The following is a 17,800-nucleotide window of genomic DNA, read 5'->3' on the forward strand; positions in this document are numbered from 1 at the left end:
GGATGGAGGGAGAGGGGTGAGACCCCCTGTCAGTGTTGGATGGAGGTGGAGGGGTGAGACCCCCTGTCAGTGTTGGATGGAGAAGGAGGGGTGAGACCCCCTGTCAGTGTTGGATGGAGGGGGAGGGGTGAGACCCCCTGTCAGTGTTGGATGGAGAAGGAGGGGTGAGACCCCCTGTCAGTGTTGGATGGAGGGGGAGGGGTGAGACCCCCTGTCAGTGTTGGATGGAGGGGGAGGGTTGAGACCCCCTGTCAGTGTTGGATGGAGGGGGAGGGGTGAGACCCCCTGTCAGTGTTGGATGGAGGGGGAGGGGTGAGACCCCCTGTCAGTGTTGGATGGAGGGGGAGGGGTGAGACCCCCTGTCAGTGTTGGATGGAGGGGGAGGGTGAGACCCCCTGTCAGTGTTGGATGGAGGGGGAGGGGTGAGACCCCGTCAGTGTTGGATGGAGGGGGAGGGGTGAGACCCCCTGTCAGTGTTGGATGGAGGGGGAGGGGTGAGACCCCCTGTCAGTGTTGGATGGAGGGGGAGGGATGAGACCCCCTGTCAGTGTTGGATGGAGGGGGAGGGGTGAGACCCCCTGTCAGTGTTGGATGGAGGGGGAGGGGTGAGACCCCATCAGTGTTGGATGGAGGGGGAGGGATGAGACCCCCTGTCAGTGTTGGATGGAGGGGGGAGACCCTCTGTCAGTGTTGGATGGAGGTGGAGGGGTGCGACCCCCTGTCAGTGTTCAGCGGTCAGCCGCAGCACCCCCTCGTCCCTGCCTCCCATGGTTTGAGCAGTTGCAGCACCCCCTCGTCTCTGCCTCCCCTGGTCTCAGCAGCCGCAGCACCCCCTCATCTCCGCCTCCCCTGGTCTCAGCAGCCGCAGCACCCCCTCATCTCTGCCTCCCCTGGTCTGAGCAGCCGCAGCACCCCCTCGTCTCTGCCTCCACTTGTCTGTGTAGCCGCAGGGGAGGTCTGAGCAGCCGCAGCACCCCCTCGTCTCCGCCTCCCCTGGTCTGAGCAGCCGCAGCAATCCCTCGTCTCTGCCTCACCTGGTCTAAGCAGGCGCAGCACCCCCTTGTCTCAGCATTCAGCAAATTCCAGCAGCTGACTGCAGCCCTCCTGTGGTCCTCCTCCAGACCCTGAACTTTCTGCATCCCAGCTCCGCCTCCAGCATTTTCCCAGCAACAGCACAAGGTAAGGGGGTTGCACTGTGAAATAAACTAGGGGGGGTTGGGGACTCTTGACTTCTGATGGTAAAGGGGGGGGGGGGGGCTCTTGACATCTGATGGAAGGGGGGGTGGGGTGCTTTGGACATCTAGTCTTAGAGGGCAACCATAATGCTGATGCGGCCCCCCCGGTGAATTTGAGCTCGACACCCCTGGTCTAAGCAGCTTGACACCCCCGGTCTAAGCAGCACGTGGTAGAAAAGGGTGGTCATGTGTAAATCATTATTAGTGCCCTGTGTGCAGAACATACAACACGGAGTACAGCTTCATACAGAATGTACCACGTCCCAGCTCCGGGCATCTTCCCGGAATCAACATTTTCCCTTCTTTGTATCCCTTTGCGATAACAATAAAGTTGATTAAAAAAAATTAAAACATCCCCATCCCCCAATGCTCATGCACAAATGCAAACGTGCAGGTAGGTCCCACGCGCATATTTAAACAGTGATCGCACCACATGTGCGGTATCGCTGCGAATGTCATAGCATGAGCAATGATTCTATCACCAGACCTCCTCTGTAACTCCAAACTGGTGACCTGCAAAGGTGTCGCCTGTGGAGAACCGAATGTCCTGGAGTTCGTTGCTGTTCCGCGGGCATGCGCAGTTTTAAAGCATGACGTGTTTGGTATCTATTTACTCGGTGGAACATCTTTTATAGTAACAGCAAAGTGGCGAGCGGGCGATCAGATATGATTATTGCACCACATTCCTTAAAATTGAAAATATTCAATAGAGAAGATGGGACTTTCAGGGTGCATGAACATGGATACCAAACATATTAAAAAGTTATATAATTTTTATTTTGTATTTTTGTAAAAAACACAACAAAAAAGGAAAAAATACAGAAACATAAAAGCAATTTCAGTACTAAGAGTAAAACTGAGATTCAGACTTGGTTATGTAATTGTAGTTACTCCCTACGTGTTTCGGTTGCAATTTCTTAAAAAAAAATCCCCCCTGAAGAAGCCCGTGAGGGCGAAACACGTAGGGAGTAACTACAATTACATAACCAAGTCTGAATCTCAGTTTTACTCTTAGTACTGAAATTGCTTTTATGTTTCTGTATTTTTTCCTTTTTTGTTGTGTTTTTTACAAAAATACAAAATAAAAATTATATAACTTTTTAATATGTTTGGTATCCATGTTCATGCACCCTGAAAGTCCCATCTTCTCTATTGAATATCTTCTTTTATAATTCACAAAAAAAATGGGTTTTATATTGTGTTTGTGTGCACTAAAATTCATTAACCCCTTGACCCCGACCGTAGGCGAATATGTGGCCTCTCGGGGGCTGGGCCTTGACCCCGACTGTAGGCAAATATGCGGCCTCTCGGGGGCTGGGCCTTGACGCCGACCATATGCAAATATGCGGGCCTCTCGGGGACTAGGCCTTGACGCCGACCGTACGCAAATATACGGCCTCTCGGGGGCTGGGCCTTGACGCTGACCGTACGCAAATATACGGCCTCTCGGGGGTGGGCCTTGACGCCGACCGTACGCAAATATGCGGCCTCTCGGGAGCTGGGCCTTGACGCTGACCGTATGTGAATATGCGGCCTCTCGGGGGCTGGGCCTTGACGCTGATCATATGCGAATATGCGGCCTCTCGGGAGCTGGGCCTTGACGCTGACCGTACGCAATATGCGGCCTCTCGGGGGCTGGGCCTTGACGTCGACCATATGCGAATATGCGGCCTCTCGGGGGCTGGGCCTTGACGTCGACCATATGCGAATATGCGGCCTCTCGGGGGCTGGGCCTTGACGCTGACCGTATGCGAATATGCGGCCTCTCGGGGGCTGGGCCTTGACGTCGACCGTATGCGAATATGCGGCCTCTCGGGGGCTGGGCCCTTGACGCTGACCGTATGTGAATATGCGGCCTCTCGGGGGCTGGGCCTTGACGCTGATCGTATGCGAATATGCGGCCTCTCGGGGGCTGGGCCTTGACGCCGACCGTGCAAATATGCGGCCTCTCGGGGGCTGGGCCTGGACGCTGAGCGGCCGCATAATTGCGTACAATTTAATAACACATATGTGCTGAGAGCGTGTATGTCGGAGTCTCACGGAAAGGTCCCAATCTCCCATTGCGATCGGGACCTTTTCCGATCATGTGACCGCCGTGACAGCGAATCATGGCGCTCACATAACCCTAAAACCCCGCCCACCTCCCGGCGTCTGAAACCCCTTAAAGGGCCGGGAGGTGCCGATGTGAAGAGGTTAGAGTGCATTTTTTTCAAGAAATGTTCTTTCGAAAAACAAAATGCCGTGTGACGTAATGAAGCACGCCGTTTTATTCTCCAGGGCCTCTGCTCAAGATATATATAAAGTTTGGGGGCTCTGAGTAATTTTCTAGCCCCCCAAAAAATGCCGATTATTACATGAAGGAGTGAAGTGCCCAGAATTAGCCTGGCAGGCGAGTGATTAAACATCATTTTATTGGGCGATGATTGGTGAGGATGGATGGGCTGACATCTCTCTGTGGAGGGTCTGTTCACACTGCTGCGACTTTCCTGCAACTTTACACTCTCTGGTACTCAAGCCGCACGAAAGTTGCATCTAAGTAGCGCAGGGACCTTTTTAAAGTCGCGTAGATCAGAACGGTGCCATTGAAATCAATGGGCTGCGACTTGTAATGCGACTTTATGGGGTCATTCACTAAAGCTTGAGAGTGCAAAATCTGGTGCAGCTCTGCAGAGAAACCAATCAGATTCCAGGTTTTATAGTCAAAGCTTCATGGAACAAGCTGAAGCTGGATGCTGATTGGCTGCCATGCCCGGCTGCACCGGATTCTGCACTCTCCAGTTTTAGTAAGGCCGGCCATACACGGGTCAATTTCCGAATGATTTTTCGTTCAAAATTCAGACCTAAGAATAATCGACCAATTTTCACTGTTAGTGGGGCAATGGCACCGGACGATTTTCATGGTTCCTCCCTATTTAGTTCATCAGGCATGTTGAAAAATTTGTGAAAAACGACTGATTTTCAAAATCATTGCTGGCACCATCAGATTACAGAGCGAACAACGTTTTTTTCCCCTATGTGTCTAAGATCGCATGACAAGTCGCACAAGTGTGAGCCGAGCCTGGCAGGTGACCATTGTTGTCTGTGACCCCATTTGTGAGGTTACCTCACTTCCTGTCCCATTCATAATGTCCTTCCATCAGCTTTGTATTGTTGCTTGGAGCTGAAAATGGCGGATGGAAGGCGTCCTCTTCCCAAAGGGAACAAAGACTGAAGTATTTCCCGACCCTTCCTGTGATCTGCGACTCCGCCTAACATATCACTTTGTGGTTCTAATGATGCTTCTTATTCTGGCAGTGCAGGAACATGGTTACTCCTCCCTTCCATCCTTCCTTCAGACAGGCAGGATGGAAGGGGGCAGGAAGACCGCCCGACACAACAGGAACCGCACACGAAGGGCAAGACACGCAGGGACCGAAGGACAGCGACGGGGGCAGAACGGGAAGGCCAGGAAGGACGAAAGACCGCACAGACGGCCAGGCACGGGCAGGCATGCCGGGACGCACGCCACGATTCCTCTTCCTCTCCCTTCTCATCCTCCCTCCTTCCCTTCCCCTTCATTCCTCCCTCCTTCCCTTCCCCTTCATTCCTCCCTCCTTTCCCTTCCCCTTCATTCCTCCCTCCTTCCCTTCCCCTTCATTCCTCCCTCCTTCCCTTCCCCTTCATTCCTCCCTCCTTCCCTTCATTCCTCCCTTTCTCCTTCCTTCCTACCTCCCTTCCTCCTTCCTCCATCCCTCCTCCCTCTCTCCCTTCTTTCCTCCCTCCCTTCCCTCCTTCCTCTCTTCTTTCCTCCTTTTCCTTCTTCCTTCCTGACTTTCCTCCTTTCGTTTCCCTCCCTTCTTCCTTCCTTCCTTCCTTCCTTCCTCCCTCCCTCCCTCCCTCCCTCTGTCCCTCCCTTCGTCCCTCCCTTCCTCCCTTCCTTCCTCCCTCTGTCCCTCCCTTCGTCCCTCCCTTCCTCCCTTCCTTCCTCCCTCTGTCCCTCCCTTCCTTCCTTTCTTCCTCCCTTCTTTCCTTCCATAGCTCCAGGAGCTCCGCAGTTCTGCTTCTTACTGTCCACCAGAGCTGGAGGTCTCGGGATAAACCTGGCCACCGCTGACACCGTCATTATGTATGACTCCGACTGGAACCCCCATAACGACATTCAGGTCAGCCTCTTCTGGTGGTCTGTGCTGGGCTCTGGGCAGCCAGGTGAAATGCAGCTTCAGCAGGAAGTTGTAGCGGGATTGGGCAAGGTATGGTGGAACCAGGGCATGGTATGGTGGAGCCCGGACATGGTATGGTGGAGCCAAGGCATGGTATGGTGGAGCCAGGGCATGGTATGGTGGAGCCCGGGCATGGTATGGTGGAGCCCAGGCATGGTATGGTGAAGCCAGGGCATGGTGTGGTGGAGCCTGGGCATGGTATGGTGGAGCCAGGGCATGGTATGGTGGAGCCAGGGCATGGTATGGTGGAGCCAGGGCAAGGTATGGTGGAGCCAGGACAAGGTACGGTAGAGCCCAGACATGGTACGGTGGAGCCAGAGCAAGGTACGGTGGAGCCCGGGCATGGTATGGTGGAGCCAGGGCAAGGTATGGTGGAGCCAGGGCATGGTATGGTGGAGCCAGGACATGGTACGGTGGAGCCAGGGCATGGTATGGTGGAGCCAGGGCATGGTATGGTGGAGCCCGGACATGGTGTGGTGGAGCCAGGACATGGTAGAGTCAGTCACCCCATCCTGTAACACTTCTGCCCCGGAGGATCAGCCTCTGTTTCCTGCACCTTAAAGGGTAACTCCACTTTCGTAGGAAAAAAAAAAATATTGTTTACAATCGTGACTGAATGTTATAAAGAATGATCTTTCCTCATCAATCTGCAGCCGCTTTCATTTTCTGTAAAATGCAATATGGCGACCTGGAGGCGTTCTGTACTCAGATGGTATATGGACCGCCCCTACACATGTCATTTCCTGCTTCAATGATTGGCTCAATGATTTTCCCAGAAGTCTGCACTACGATACAAGCCAGGTTTTTGGCATCCCCTGCATCCCTTTTCGTGAGAGAGTTACTCTCTATAAAAAAAATCCCGTCTAAAGGGATGCAGACCCCGCCACTTTCCTCATGAGAGGTGCAGCAGCTGATTGATGATGATAAAGTGGCTCCCATTCACACTCACTCCGCACGTGGACACAGAGACACAAAAAGCGATTTCTTCAGAATACAAAAGGTAGGAATCTGCTACAACGTTTGTTACAATCCTAACATTGTACAGAGATCAAAGGGGGGGGGAGGGGCACAAGAAAAGTGGAGTTACTCTTTAAGGCCCCGGTCACATCAAAGCCAATTTTGAAATCGTGGGACTTGTAGTGAAAATTGGGTGACTTGCTGGTTTCAGTTGTGATTTTCAAGACGTCCGACGCAGATATCTCAGCAAATCGCAACAAAAGTATCGCATGCACTTCTATAGAAATCGCTGCGGCTCCGACCGAGTCAGAACTGCGCCATATGACAATGGGCTGCGACTCGGCAGCTTTGCAAGTCGCAGGGCAGGAATGCTGGGAATAGAACTGCTACAGCCAATCAGAAATGACTTTGCATCGCCTTCTTCTCAGGCTTTCAGCAGAGCGCACCGCATCGGCCAGACTAGGAAAGTAATGATCTACCGATTTGTGACCCGGGCGTCTGTAGAGGAGAGAATCGCTCAGGTGGCCAAGACAAAGCTTATGCTGACCCAGCTTGTGGTGCGCCCGCGGCGCGGGTCCAGCCCCGCCTCCATGACCAAGAAAGAACTGGAGGATATTATACGGTTTGGAAGCGAGGAGCTATTTAAGGATGATGAAGGTAAGGAGAGCGCCCCCATCTGGTCTGGTCAGTATATAATAAATGCGTTACTGTCCACCCGCAATCAGCAGACGGGGTGCACATGAAATGGAGGGGATTGGAACACCTGAATCACATGATATGGAGGGGATTGGAACACCTGAATCACATGACATGGAGGGGATTTGAACACCTGAATCACATGAAATGGAGGGGATTGGAGCATCTGAATCACATGATATGGAGGGGATTGGAGCATCTGAATCACATGAAATGGAGGGGATTGGAATACTTGAATCACATGATATGGAGGAGATTGGAACACCTGAATCACATGATAGGGAGGGGATTGGAACACCTGAATCACATGATAGGGGATTGGAACACCTGAATCACATGATTGGGAGGGGATTGGAACACCTGAATCACATGATAGGGGATTGGAACACCTGAATCACATGATATGGAGGGGATTAGAACACCTGAATCACATGATATGGAGGGGATTGGAACACCTGAATCACATGATATGGAGGGGATTGGAACACCTGAATCACATGATATGGAGGGGATTGGAACACCTGAATCACATGATATGGAGGGGATTGGAACACCTGAATCACATGACATGGAGGGGATTGGAGCATCTGAATCACATGAAATGGAGGGGATTGGAACACCTGAATCACATGATATGGAGGGGTTTGGAACACCCGAATCACATGATAGGGAGGGGATTGGAACACCCGAATCACATGATTGGAGGGGATTGGAACACCCGAATCACATGATAGGGAGGGGATTGGAACACCCGAATCACATGATATGGAGGGGATTGGAACACCCGAATCACGATTGGAGGGGATTGGAACACCTGAATCACATGATATGGAGGGGATTGGAACACCTGAATCACATGATATGGAGGGGATTGGAACACCCGAATCACATGATAGGGAGGGGATTGGAACACCCGAATCACATGATATGGAGGGGATTGGAACACCCGAATCACGATTGGAGGGGATTGGAACACCTGAATCACATGATTGGGAGGGGTTTGGAAAATCTGAATCACATGACTTGGAGGGGGCGGGGACAATACATGGGGCAATATAGTGTGTGTTAATGGTGTTTGCCCCTCACATGTGAGGTATCACTGCAAACATCAGCCACCATCTCAGTCAGCCTGTGGAAAACCTGCTGGCTGGGAGAGAGACGATATGGCTGCCAGCCACAGGAGGCTAAATGTCGGACACAGAAAGCTGCGCTGCACCCCGGGGGAGAAAGTCGAAGGCAGCCTATAGCTTGCAGAGACAGAGGTGCTAGCTACAGTACTGCCCCTAGTGACAGGGAGGCCGCATAGGCGGGGTTGCTAATCACGCAATCTGTACACAGCCGTTATATAAACCGTGGGAGCAAATCTTGTGTGTATGTGGAGAGTAATACGTGTCCCTCTGTTCCCCGCAGGTGATGGGAAGGATGGTGACCACAGCAATGTCATCCACTATGATGAAGCCGCCATCTCCGCACTGCTGGACCGGGACCAAGACGCCGAAGAAACGCAGAATGAGTACTTCAGCTCCTTCAACGTGGCCCAGTATGCAGTGCGGGGGGAGGGCAGAACGGTAAAATGTTCTTGGTGTATACCACATTACAGAGAGCGAAAGGTCAGGGAATGTCTGAACGACTCACTTAGTCAGCTATAGCCATCATTTAATCATTCGATGAACCACAGTGCCTCCAGTACAGAAATAATGAAATCGACTATTGAATTATTTCTGGGTTCCATAGTTAGTCTGGCTGAAAAAAGACAAAAGTCCATCCAGTTCAACCATAAAACAAAAGTTATAATCCTCCACCCACAGTTGATCCAGAGGAAGGCAGAAACCCAGCAAAGCACGATCCAATTTGCTCCTGCAGGGAAACATTCCTTCCTGATCCCCCCGAGAGGCAATCGGATATTCCCGGGATCAATAATCGGATATTCCCGGGATCAATAATCGGATATTCCCGGGATCAATAATCGGATATTCCCGGGATCAATAATCGGATATTCCCTGGATCAATAATCGGATATTCCCGGGATCAATAACACTGTTCAACAAATTTTTATTTTTTGCCAGTTTTGGAAACAAAAGGATCCATTTCTTAATGAATTTCACATTCTGAGTTCAAATATAACAATGAAATTTGTCAATCGGCTCTAGTTTTTCTGTAAACGGAAAGTTTTCTACTATAGGCGTAATGACTACATAATGCACAATAATTATATAGATAGATGTCTTTCCACAAATATAAAGCAAGTGATATGACTACATAAAGCCTAAATGGCAGAATATATTGCATAGGATTACCAAGAAAAATTATAGCCATAAGCCAAGTTGAATCATTTTAATACTTAGGATTCTCACTAGTTTTGTCTTCAGTTTGTGTCGGTTTTGCTTCTCTTGGCTTTTCTCTTGTATTCGAGGAAAGGGCTCTCTCTTACAACTGTCCAGCAATAGTCAGCAAGTATTGATGGGCTCCATTTACCTTGATATCTTCTTTCCATAGCTGCAATGTCTTGATGGAAGCGCTCTCCGTGTTCATCACTCACTGCTCCACAGTTTGGTGGGAAAAAATCCAGATGCGAATGTAGAAAATGAATTTTTAGAGACATGTTGCAACCCAGATTTCTGTAAGTCTGGATGAGTTTTTCTACCACTTTCTTGTAGTCTGGTGTTTTATTGTTTCCAAGAAAATTTGATGTCACTGATACAAATGCTGTCCAGGCAGCCTTTTCCTTTCCACGCAACAGAGAAAGAAACTCATCATCATGAATAAGTTTAGGAATCTGTGGCCCAACAAAGACTCCTTCATTTATTTTTGCAGCACTAAGTGCTGGAAATTTGCTAATCAGGTACTTGAAACCTGCTTTATTCTTGTCCATTGCCTTAACAAAGTTTTTCATTAATCCCAACTTGATGTGTAATGGAGGTAATAAGATCTTATTGCTGTCTACAAGTGCTGGATAGTTAACATTTTTTTCTCTAGGCTGCAATGACTGGCGTAATGGCCAGTCTCTTTTGGCATAGTGCATTTCTCTCGCACGACTGTCCCACTCACAGAGGAAGCAGCAGTACTTAGTATATCCACCTTGAAGTCCAAGTAGGATAGCAATCACCTTCAGGTCACCACAAATCGACCATTGATGTTCATCATAGTTGATGCACCTTAAAAGCTCTTTCAAGTTTTCATACGTTTCTTTCATTGAAACTGCGTAAGCAACTGGAACTGACGGCAGCTGATTGCCATTATGGAGCAAAACAGCTTTAAGACTCGCCTTTGAAGCATCAATGAACAGCCTCCACTCATCGGGATCATAGCATACGCCGATGGCTGAAATTAAACCATGAACATTGTTACATACAGCAATATCACCTTCCTGGACGAAGAATGGGATCAGATCTTTCTGACGATGACGGTAGAAAGACGTACGAACATCACTTGCTAGGAGATTCCAATGTTGTAGTCTTGACCCCAAAAGCTCTGCCTTGTTCTTCGGAAGATCCAGGTCTCTGATAAGATCGCTCAATTCCACTTGTGTAATGAGGTGTGGTTCAGTGGGTGTGGATGGAAGAAAGTCTGGGTCATGTGAGGTTGACGGTTGATGACTACACGCTTCAGGTTCTTCCTCACTTGACTCAACCACGAAGGATTCTGGTGCTTTAGGAATTGGTAGCCCCTCTCCATGAGGAACTGGACGTATTGCCGATGGAATATTTGGATAGTGCACAGATAACTTTTTCTTCTTATTTAGCCCTTTTACAATTGGAGGCACCATACAAAAGTAACAATTACTAACATGATCTGTTGGCTCTCTCCAAATCATTGGCACAGCGAAAGGCATAGATGCCTTTTTTCCATTCAACCAGTGCCGTCCCACAAGAATTGCAGCATATATGTGGTGCCCAGCTCTTGTCCTGGTCTCCTATCTTGCAGCCAAAATACAAGTTGTAGGCTTTCTTAATCATTCCTGTTATCCTCCTTTTTTGTGAGATAAAAGTTATTTCACCGCAGATATAGCAGAAATTATCTGCTTTATTCACACAAGTTCGAGGCATTACTGAGTAGCCTATATAAGCAGAAAACCAAATGTAAAGACGAACTCCAAGCAGCTACAGATACTGCAGCTTTTATGCAGTGAAGTGATGCAACTAAAGGCTAATATTGCATCATCTCAGTATACATGACATTCTCTATTGGTCACCAGTATCAATTGCGCAATATGCAGCTGAAGTTGCATCATAATTTTGAATGGCTTACGTCATTAGATGGGTGAATATATCATGGAAACTAGAGCCAATCAACATTTTTTAGGGTCATTTTCGTTTTCAGCACCCCAAAATTATGTAAGATTAGCTAATTTTATGCCCAAAACTTTTTACCTGTTGAACAGTGTAATCGGATATTCCCTGGATCAATAATCGGATATTCCCTGGATCAATAATCGGATATTCCCTGGATCAATAATCGGATATTCCCTGGATCAATAATCGGATATTCCCTGGATCAACGTTCCCTATAAATGTTATATTCAGTTATATTCTGTGTATCCAAGAAAGGATCCAGGACTTTCCTACAGCAATCCACTGAGCTGGCCACACCCACCTCTCGGGGTATTTTGCTGAATGCAGAAATTCGTTGATGAGCACGATACGATCGGTGTGTGGACCGCGGACTACAGAACATTCACTTTACAACCACCAACCATCAGACTAAGAGTCCGACACACAAAATCCATCTTCACAGCAGATTCATGTAGCAGGCATTTGGTGTCGCTCGAGGCTGGACAGGACTCAATCATCCCAATGGCAAGGAATCGGGGAGCACCATCCCAAGTAGTACCAGGACCTAGGCAGTGTGCAGGGAAGGAGGATAGACGCCACTCAAACCCGTCCCGAGGAGTCCTGTGAAGACACTGATCCCAATGGCCTCAGCCGTCACTCTGGCCACGCTTTGACGTGTTTTGCCCAACCCATACGGGGCTTGGTCACAGGCTGGGCGAAACGTGTCAGGGCATTGCCGGAGTGACGGCTGAGGCCAGGGGGATCAGTGTCTTCACAGGACTCCTCAGGACGGGTTTGAGCTGCATCTATCTTTGTACATATATTGGATTAAATGTACCTCCCCCCACTCAGCCTATTGGAAAATGGCAGCTAGGCGGGACTATGCTAATCAACAGCCAGGCACACAGACTAGCCAGGGAGCCCACCCCAGCCAGGTAGCCCACTCCAGCTAGGAGCCCACCTAGCCAGGGAGTCCACCCCAGCTGGGAACCCAGCTAGTCAGGAGCTCCCCACTCCTGACTAGCTGGGTTCCCAGCTGGGGTGGACTCCCTGGCTAGGTGGGCTCCTAGCTGGAGTGGGCTACCAGCCAGGGAGCCCACCCCAGCCAGGGAGCCCACCCCAGCCAAGGAGCCCACTCCAGCCAGGGAGCCCATCCCAGCCAAGGAGTCCACTCCAGCCATGGAGCCCATCCCAGCCAAGGAGCCCACCCCAGCTGGGAGCCCACCTAGCCAGGAGCTCACCACAGCCAGGGAGCCCACTCCAGACAGGAGCTCATCACAGCCAGGGAGCCCACTCCAGCCAGGAGCTCATCACAGCCAGGGAGCCCACCACAGCCAGAAGCCCACCTAGCCAGGGAGCCCACCCCAGCTGGGAGCCCAGCTAGTCAGGAGATCACCGCAGCCAGGGAGCCCACCCCAGCCAGGGAGCCCACCTCAGCCAGGAGCCCACCCCAGCTGGGAGCCCACTTAGCCAGGAGCTCACCACAGCCAGAGAGCCCACTCCATCCAGGAGCTCACCACAGCCAGGGAGCCCACTCCATCCAGGAGCCCACCACAGCCAGGGAGCCCACCCCAGCCAGGGAGCCCACCTCAGCCAGAAGCCCACCTAGCCAGGAGCCCACCCCAGTCAGGGAGCCCACCCCAGCCAAGGAGCCCACCTAGCCAGGAACTCACCACAGCCAGGGAGCCCACTCCAGCCGGGAGCCCACTCCAGCCAGCCCAGCACCCCCACCCCTGAATACACAAAGTCCACGACACACGCTATCACTTGTATAGTCTGTCCTTCATAAAACAAGACTCATCCAATATCCCAATGGTCTGAAAAGTATAATTAATTTATCTTCATAGATTTCTTGAGGGAGATTGATAAATATATCTGGTGGAGGAGGTTCTCTAACTCAGTCCGCAGGAGGGCCACCATATTTCCTCTAACTGGCAACCTGTACAAGATGAATATTACTTCTCTCCATCCCCTCCAGAAGGGAAGATTTATTATCTGTATGCAGAGAATTCCTCCAAGCCTCGCTCACAGAGCTCATCACCTTGTTGTCCATCATTACAGAATGATCTGCTCTCTGCATGGGCCAGAATCAGTAGGCAGAAGGCTAGCCCCTAGTTCCCTCCAATAGTCCCTGTCCTGGTTGGTGTGTCACATTTTCCCCCCTCAAAAGTTGACCAACCAGTTCCAAGACCTTCACCTGGTCTAGACATGTGTTAGTCGGGCAAAGTGAACCCACATAGTCGATCCCCATGATCTCTATTCTTGGCCGCAGGGAAGAGTTGTCATTGGTAGGGGAGGGGCAGAGGTCGTGGACCCTCTGTCTGGCTGTCAGAGCTTCATCTGGGAGGTGTTTACCTTTCCAGGCCTTGGTCTGCTGCTGGGGAGAGGGTTCAACTGCCCCAACTCCATGGAGCCCTGAAGACACAAGAGGTGCTAGGCAGAGGCCAGCGACACTCTGCCTTGTCAGCACTTAACCTGGGGACCCCACATCTTCTACCCTGGATGACTGTTGGGGAGGGAGGATGACCACCTCTTCTCCTGGATTGTGGATCTGCCGCTGGGGATGGAGGATGACAACCTCCTCACCCAGAGTGTGGATCTGCTGCTGGGGATGGAGGATGACAACCTCCTCTCCTGGACTGTAGATCTGCCGCTGGGGATGGAGGATGACCACCTCTTCTCCTGGATTGTGGATCTGCCGCTGGGGAGGGAGGATGACCATTTCCTCTCCTGGACTGTGGAACTGCTGCTGGGGAGATGAGCCAGTTTCTCCATCTTCAGTACCCTCATCTGGCTGCAGGGACAACATTCCTCTAGAACTGTCTCCCTGGTGCACAGATCTTTGCTGGGAAGGGAAAACAGTTCCCTCTGCTCTGGATGACTGTTGGGGAGGGAGGAGGACAACATCCTCTCCTGGATTGTGGATCTGCCGCTGGGGATGGAGGATGACAACCTCCTCTCCCGGACTGTAGATCTGCCGCTGGGTATGGAGAACGACCACCTCCTCTCCCAGACTGTAGATCTGCCGCTGGTGAGGGAGGACGACCACCTCCTCTCCCGGACTGTAGATCTGCCGCTGGTGAGGGAGGACGACCACCTCCTCTCCTGGACTGTAGATCTGCTGCTGGTGAGGGAGGACAACCACCTCCTCTCCCGGACTGTGAATCTGTCGCTGGGGATGGAGGACGACCACCTCCTCTCCCTGGGCCCCTATAACTGCTGTGGGTGTGGGGCCCTCTGTCCTGTTTCCAGCTCTTCTGCTTGGACTGTGTATGGGCAGACATTGGAAGTACTCTGCCACCGCTGTCTCTGGTAGGGAGATTCCCCTGTGTCCCCGGTAGGGAGATTCCCCCTCTGTGCCCCCGGTAGGGAGATTCCCCCTCTGTGTTCCCGGTAGGGAGATTCCCCCTTCTGTGTCCCCGGTAGGGAGATTCCCCCTCTGTGTCCCCGGTAGGGAGATTCCCCCCCTCTCTATATGCCATGATTACACCATTATCATCGAAAGAGAAATAAAACCCCATCAGAGGGGAATTCTTCCAATGGGGACACTGGTTTTGGTGACCAGGGGGGGAGGGTCCCCAAGGCATTGATTTAATTTGCAGCAAATGTGTTTGGCTCTGGGACAGGAAGTGAAGGGAAATCTCCCCGATGGCACAGATCTGGCCGGGGATCCAACCCTCCATCCAACATGGAGAAGAAACGTTCCGCCCAGAGTTCTGCTTTAAGTCCCCATACACACGGGACGTCACAAACCTCTCCTAGAAGTCGTCCTCCTCCTGGCAGCAGAGATTGTGCAGACAAAACGCCTGACGTTTGGAAAAGTATCTCGTGCGTTTACAAGCGTTTTGGTGCGTTTACAGGCGTCAAGCACTTCGGTGTTCATTCATTTCATTTGCTGGAATGATCATTTATTGTGTTCATTGAAATGAATGAACACTCAAGCACTGAATGCGTTTAGCCGCGTCAAGCATTTTTTCTGCCGCTGCTCCCGAATGCAATGACCCTGTAGGGTACTAAATGCTACTAAAAGTCTGTGTGTGTACGGTCACATCAGACAACATGGAGGGACGTTACGGTCACATCAGACAACATGGAGGGACGTTACGGTCACATCAGACAACATGGAGGGACGTTACGGTCACATCAGACAACATGGAGGGACGTTACGGTCACATCAGACAACATGGAGGGACGTTACGGTCACATCAGACAACATGGAGGGACGTTACGGTCACATCAGACAACATGGAGGGACGTTTAGAAGCAATAAAACGCCTGGCGCCCCTGAAAGTGGCTGCAAAATCGCCCCGTGTGGAAGCGGCCTCAGGGGCGCCAGGAGGTTCTGTTTATTGCTTCCAAACATCCCTCCATGTTCTTCGATGCGTCCGTACACACACAGACTTTTAGTAGCGTTTAGCAGCAGCAAAAACTCCCCGGGGCCAGTGCGTCCGGGAGCAGCGGCGAAGAAAAAACGCCTGACGCGGCTGAATGCGTCTAAACGCCAGTCGTGATTATCGTTCGTTCATTTCAATGGCCGGAATAAATGATCTTTCTGGTCGATGAAACGAAGTAACGCCAAGTGCTTGACGCTTGTAAACGCACCTAATCGCGTCACGCATTCATTCAGCAAAATGGCTGCTGCCAGGAGGACGGCTTGGAGGAGGTTTTGTTAGCGCCCCGTGTGTATGAGGCCTACAAGGTACGGGCCGTGAAGTATCGGACCCTATGACATCACTGAGCCCGGTCTGTCCTGTACCAGGGGCACTGCTGGGGCCGGACTGCCCCCTTCACTGCGTTCACTAATGACCGTTTGCTTTGATTGGCTCTTAGGTGGAAGGAGACACCTGAAGAGTGAGCGGGACAGGCCACTCCCACCACCAGAGAGAACATTGACTCTGAAGTCCATCGCCGTGTCGGGTCGGACATTTGGGCCTCGGATGTCTTCGTGTTTTTCCCATTAAAGTCTGTAAAAGTCGATGGCGTTCACACGTTCGTCTTCTCTGTATATAAGGTACACTTGTCACACGTAGAATCTCCTTACAGAGGGACTCCAGCCAATCACCAATCATCCCACAAAATACCCGCAAAATACCCAGGATGTGCCTTACATTGAGATAATACCGATTCCTGACTTTACAGTCCTCACCATGACAAACATCTCTCACCCCACACATCTTCTGCCAGCGGCCATGTTTACTGAGGGCAAAGGAAGCGCTGGCTGCAGCTTTCCTGCAATAGCCTGTGCTGCTCCGGACCGAGAAAGCTTGCGCATGCGCGGTACGATGCCTCCCAGGTGTACATGCGCAGTACGATGCCTCCCAGGTGTGCGTGTGCGGTACGATGCCTCCCAGGTGTACATGCGCAGTACGATGCCTCCCAGGTGTACATGCACGGTACGATGCCTCCCAGGTGTGCGTGTGCGGTACGATGCCTCCCAGGTGTACATGCACGGTACGATGCCTCCCAGGTGTGCGTGTGCGGTACGATGCCTCCCAGGCGTGCATGTGCGGTACGATGCCTCCCAGGTGTGCATGTGCGGTACGATGCCTCCCAGGTGTGCATGTGCGGTATGATGCCTCCCAGGTGTGCATGTGCGGTATGATGCCTCCCAGGTGTGCATGCTCAGTACAATGCCTCTCAGGCGTGCATGTGCGGTACGATGCCTCCCAGGCGTGCGTGTGCGGTACGATGCCTCCCAGGTGTGCGTGTGCGGTACGATGCCTCCCAGGTGTGCGTGTGCGGTACGATGCCTCCCAGGTGTGCGTGTGCGGTACGATGCCTCCCAGGTGTACGTGTGCGGTACGATGCCTCCCAGGTGTACGTGTGCGGTACGATGCCTCCCAGGTGTGCACGCGCGGTACGATGCCTCCCAGGTGTGCACGCGCAGTACGATGCCTCCCAGGTGTGCACGCGCGGTACGATGCCTCCCAGATGTGCATGTGCAGTGCCATGCCTCCCAGGTGTACATGCACGGTACGATGCCTCCCAGGTGTACATGTGCGGTACGATGCCTCCCAGGTGTACATGCACGGTACGATGCCTCCCAGGTGTACATGCTCTGCAATGCCTCACAGGCGTGCATGAAAGTACGATGCCTCCCAGGTGTGCATGTGCGGTACGATGCCTCCCAGGTGTGCATGTGCGGTACGATGCCTCCCAGGTGTGCATGTGCGGTACGATGCCTCCCAGGTGTGCATGTGCGGTACGATGCCTCCCAGGTGTGCATGTGCGGTACGATGCCTCCCAGGTGTACATGTGCGGTACGATGCCTCCCAGGTGTACATGCGCGGTACGATGCCTCCCAGGTGTGCATGAAAGTACGATGCCTCCCAGGTGTACATGCTCGGTATGATGCCTCCCAGGTGTGCATGTGCGGTACGATGCCTCCCAGGTGTGCATGTGCGGTACGATGCCTCCCAGGTGTGCATGCTCGGTACGATGC

At 51.8% G+C, this 17,800-nt stretch overlaps 1 protein-coding gene across 1 annotated transcript; it reads left to right on the top strand.

Annotated features, from left to right (window-relative positions):
• The first annotated feature begins 661 nt into the window (after positions 1-661).
• Positions 662-16,333, top strand: LOC149431505 (ATP-dependent chromatin remodeler Chd3-like). The gene is made up of 5 exons (XM_089665528.1): positions 662-1,179; positions 5,253-5,377; positions 6,820-7,048; positions 8,498-8,655; positions 16,189-16,333. The coding sequence occupies exons 2-5, from the start codon at positions 5,339-5,341 to the stop codon at positions 16,204-16,206; spliced, it is 444 nt and encodes a 147-aa protein (XP_089521654.1). The 5' UTR covers positions 662-1,179; positions 5,253-5,338; the 3' UTR covers positions 16,207-16,333.
• Positions 16,334-17,800: the final 1,467 nt, after the last annotated feature.

The sequence above is a fragment of the Staurois parvus genome, unplaced genomic scaffold (genome assembly GCF_062004578.1).
Source record: "Staurois parvus isolate SC_StPar_1 unplaced genomic scaffold, SC_StPar_1.0 ptg002230l, whole genome shotgun sequence".
In the NCBI taxonomy this organism is placed as follows: domain Eukaryota; kingdom Metazoa; phylum Chordata; class Amphibia; order Anura; family Ranidae; genus Staurois; species Staurois parvus.

Coding starts and splice junctions, on each gene's coding strand:
- LOC149431505 (XM_089665528.1), top strand. CDS start 5,339: ATGTATGACTCCGACTGGAACCCCCATAACGACATTCAG. Junction 5,378..6,819: donor ACCCCCATAACGACATTCAG/GTCAGCCTCTTC, acceptor CCTTCTTCTCAG/GCTTTCAGCAGAGCGCACCG. Junction 7,049..8,497: donor GCTATTTAAGGATGATGAAG/GTAAGGAGAGCG, acceptor TGTTCCCCGCAG/GTGATGGGAAGGATGGTGAC.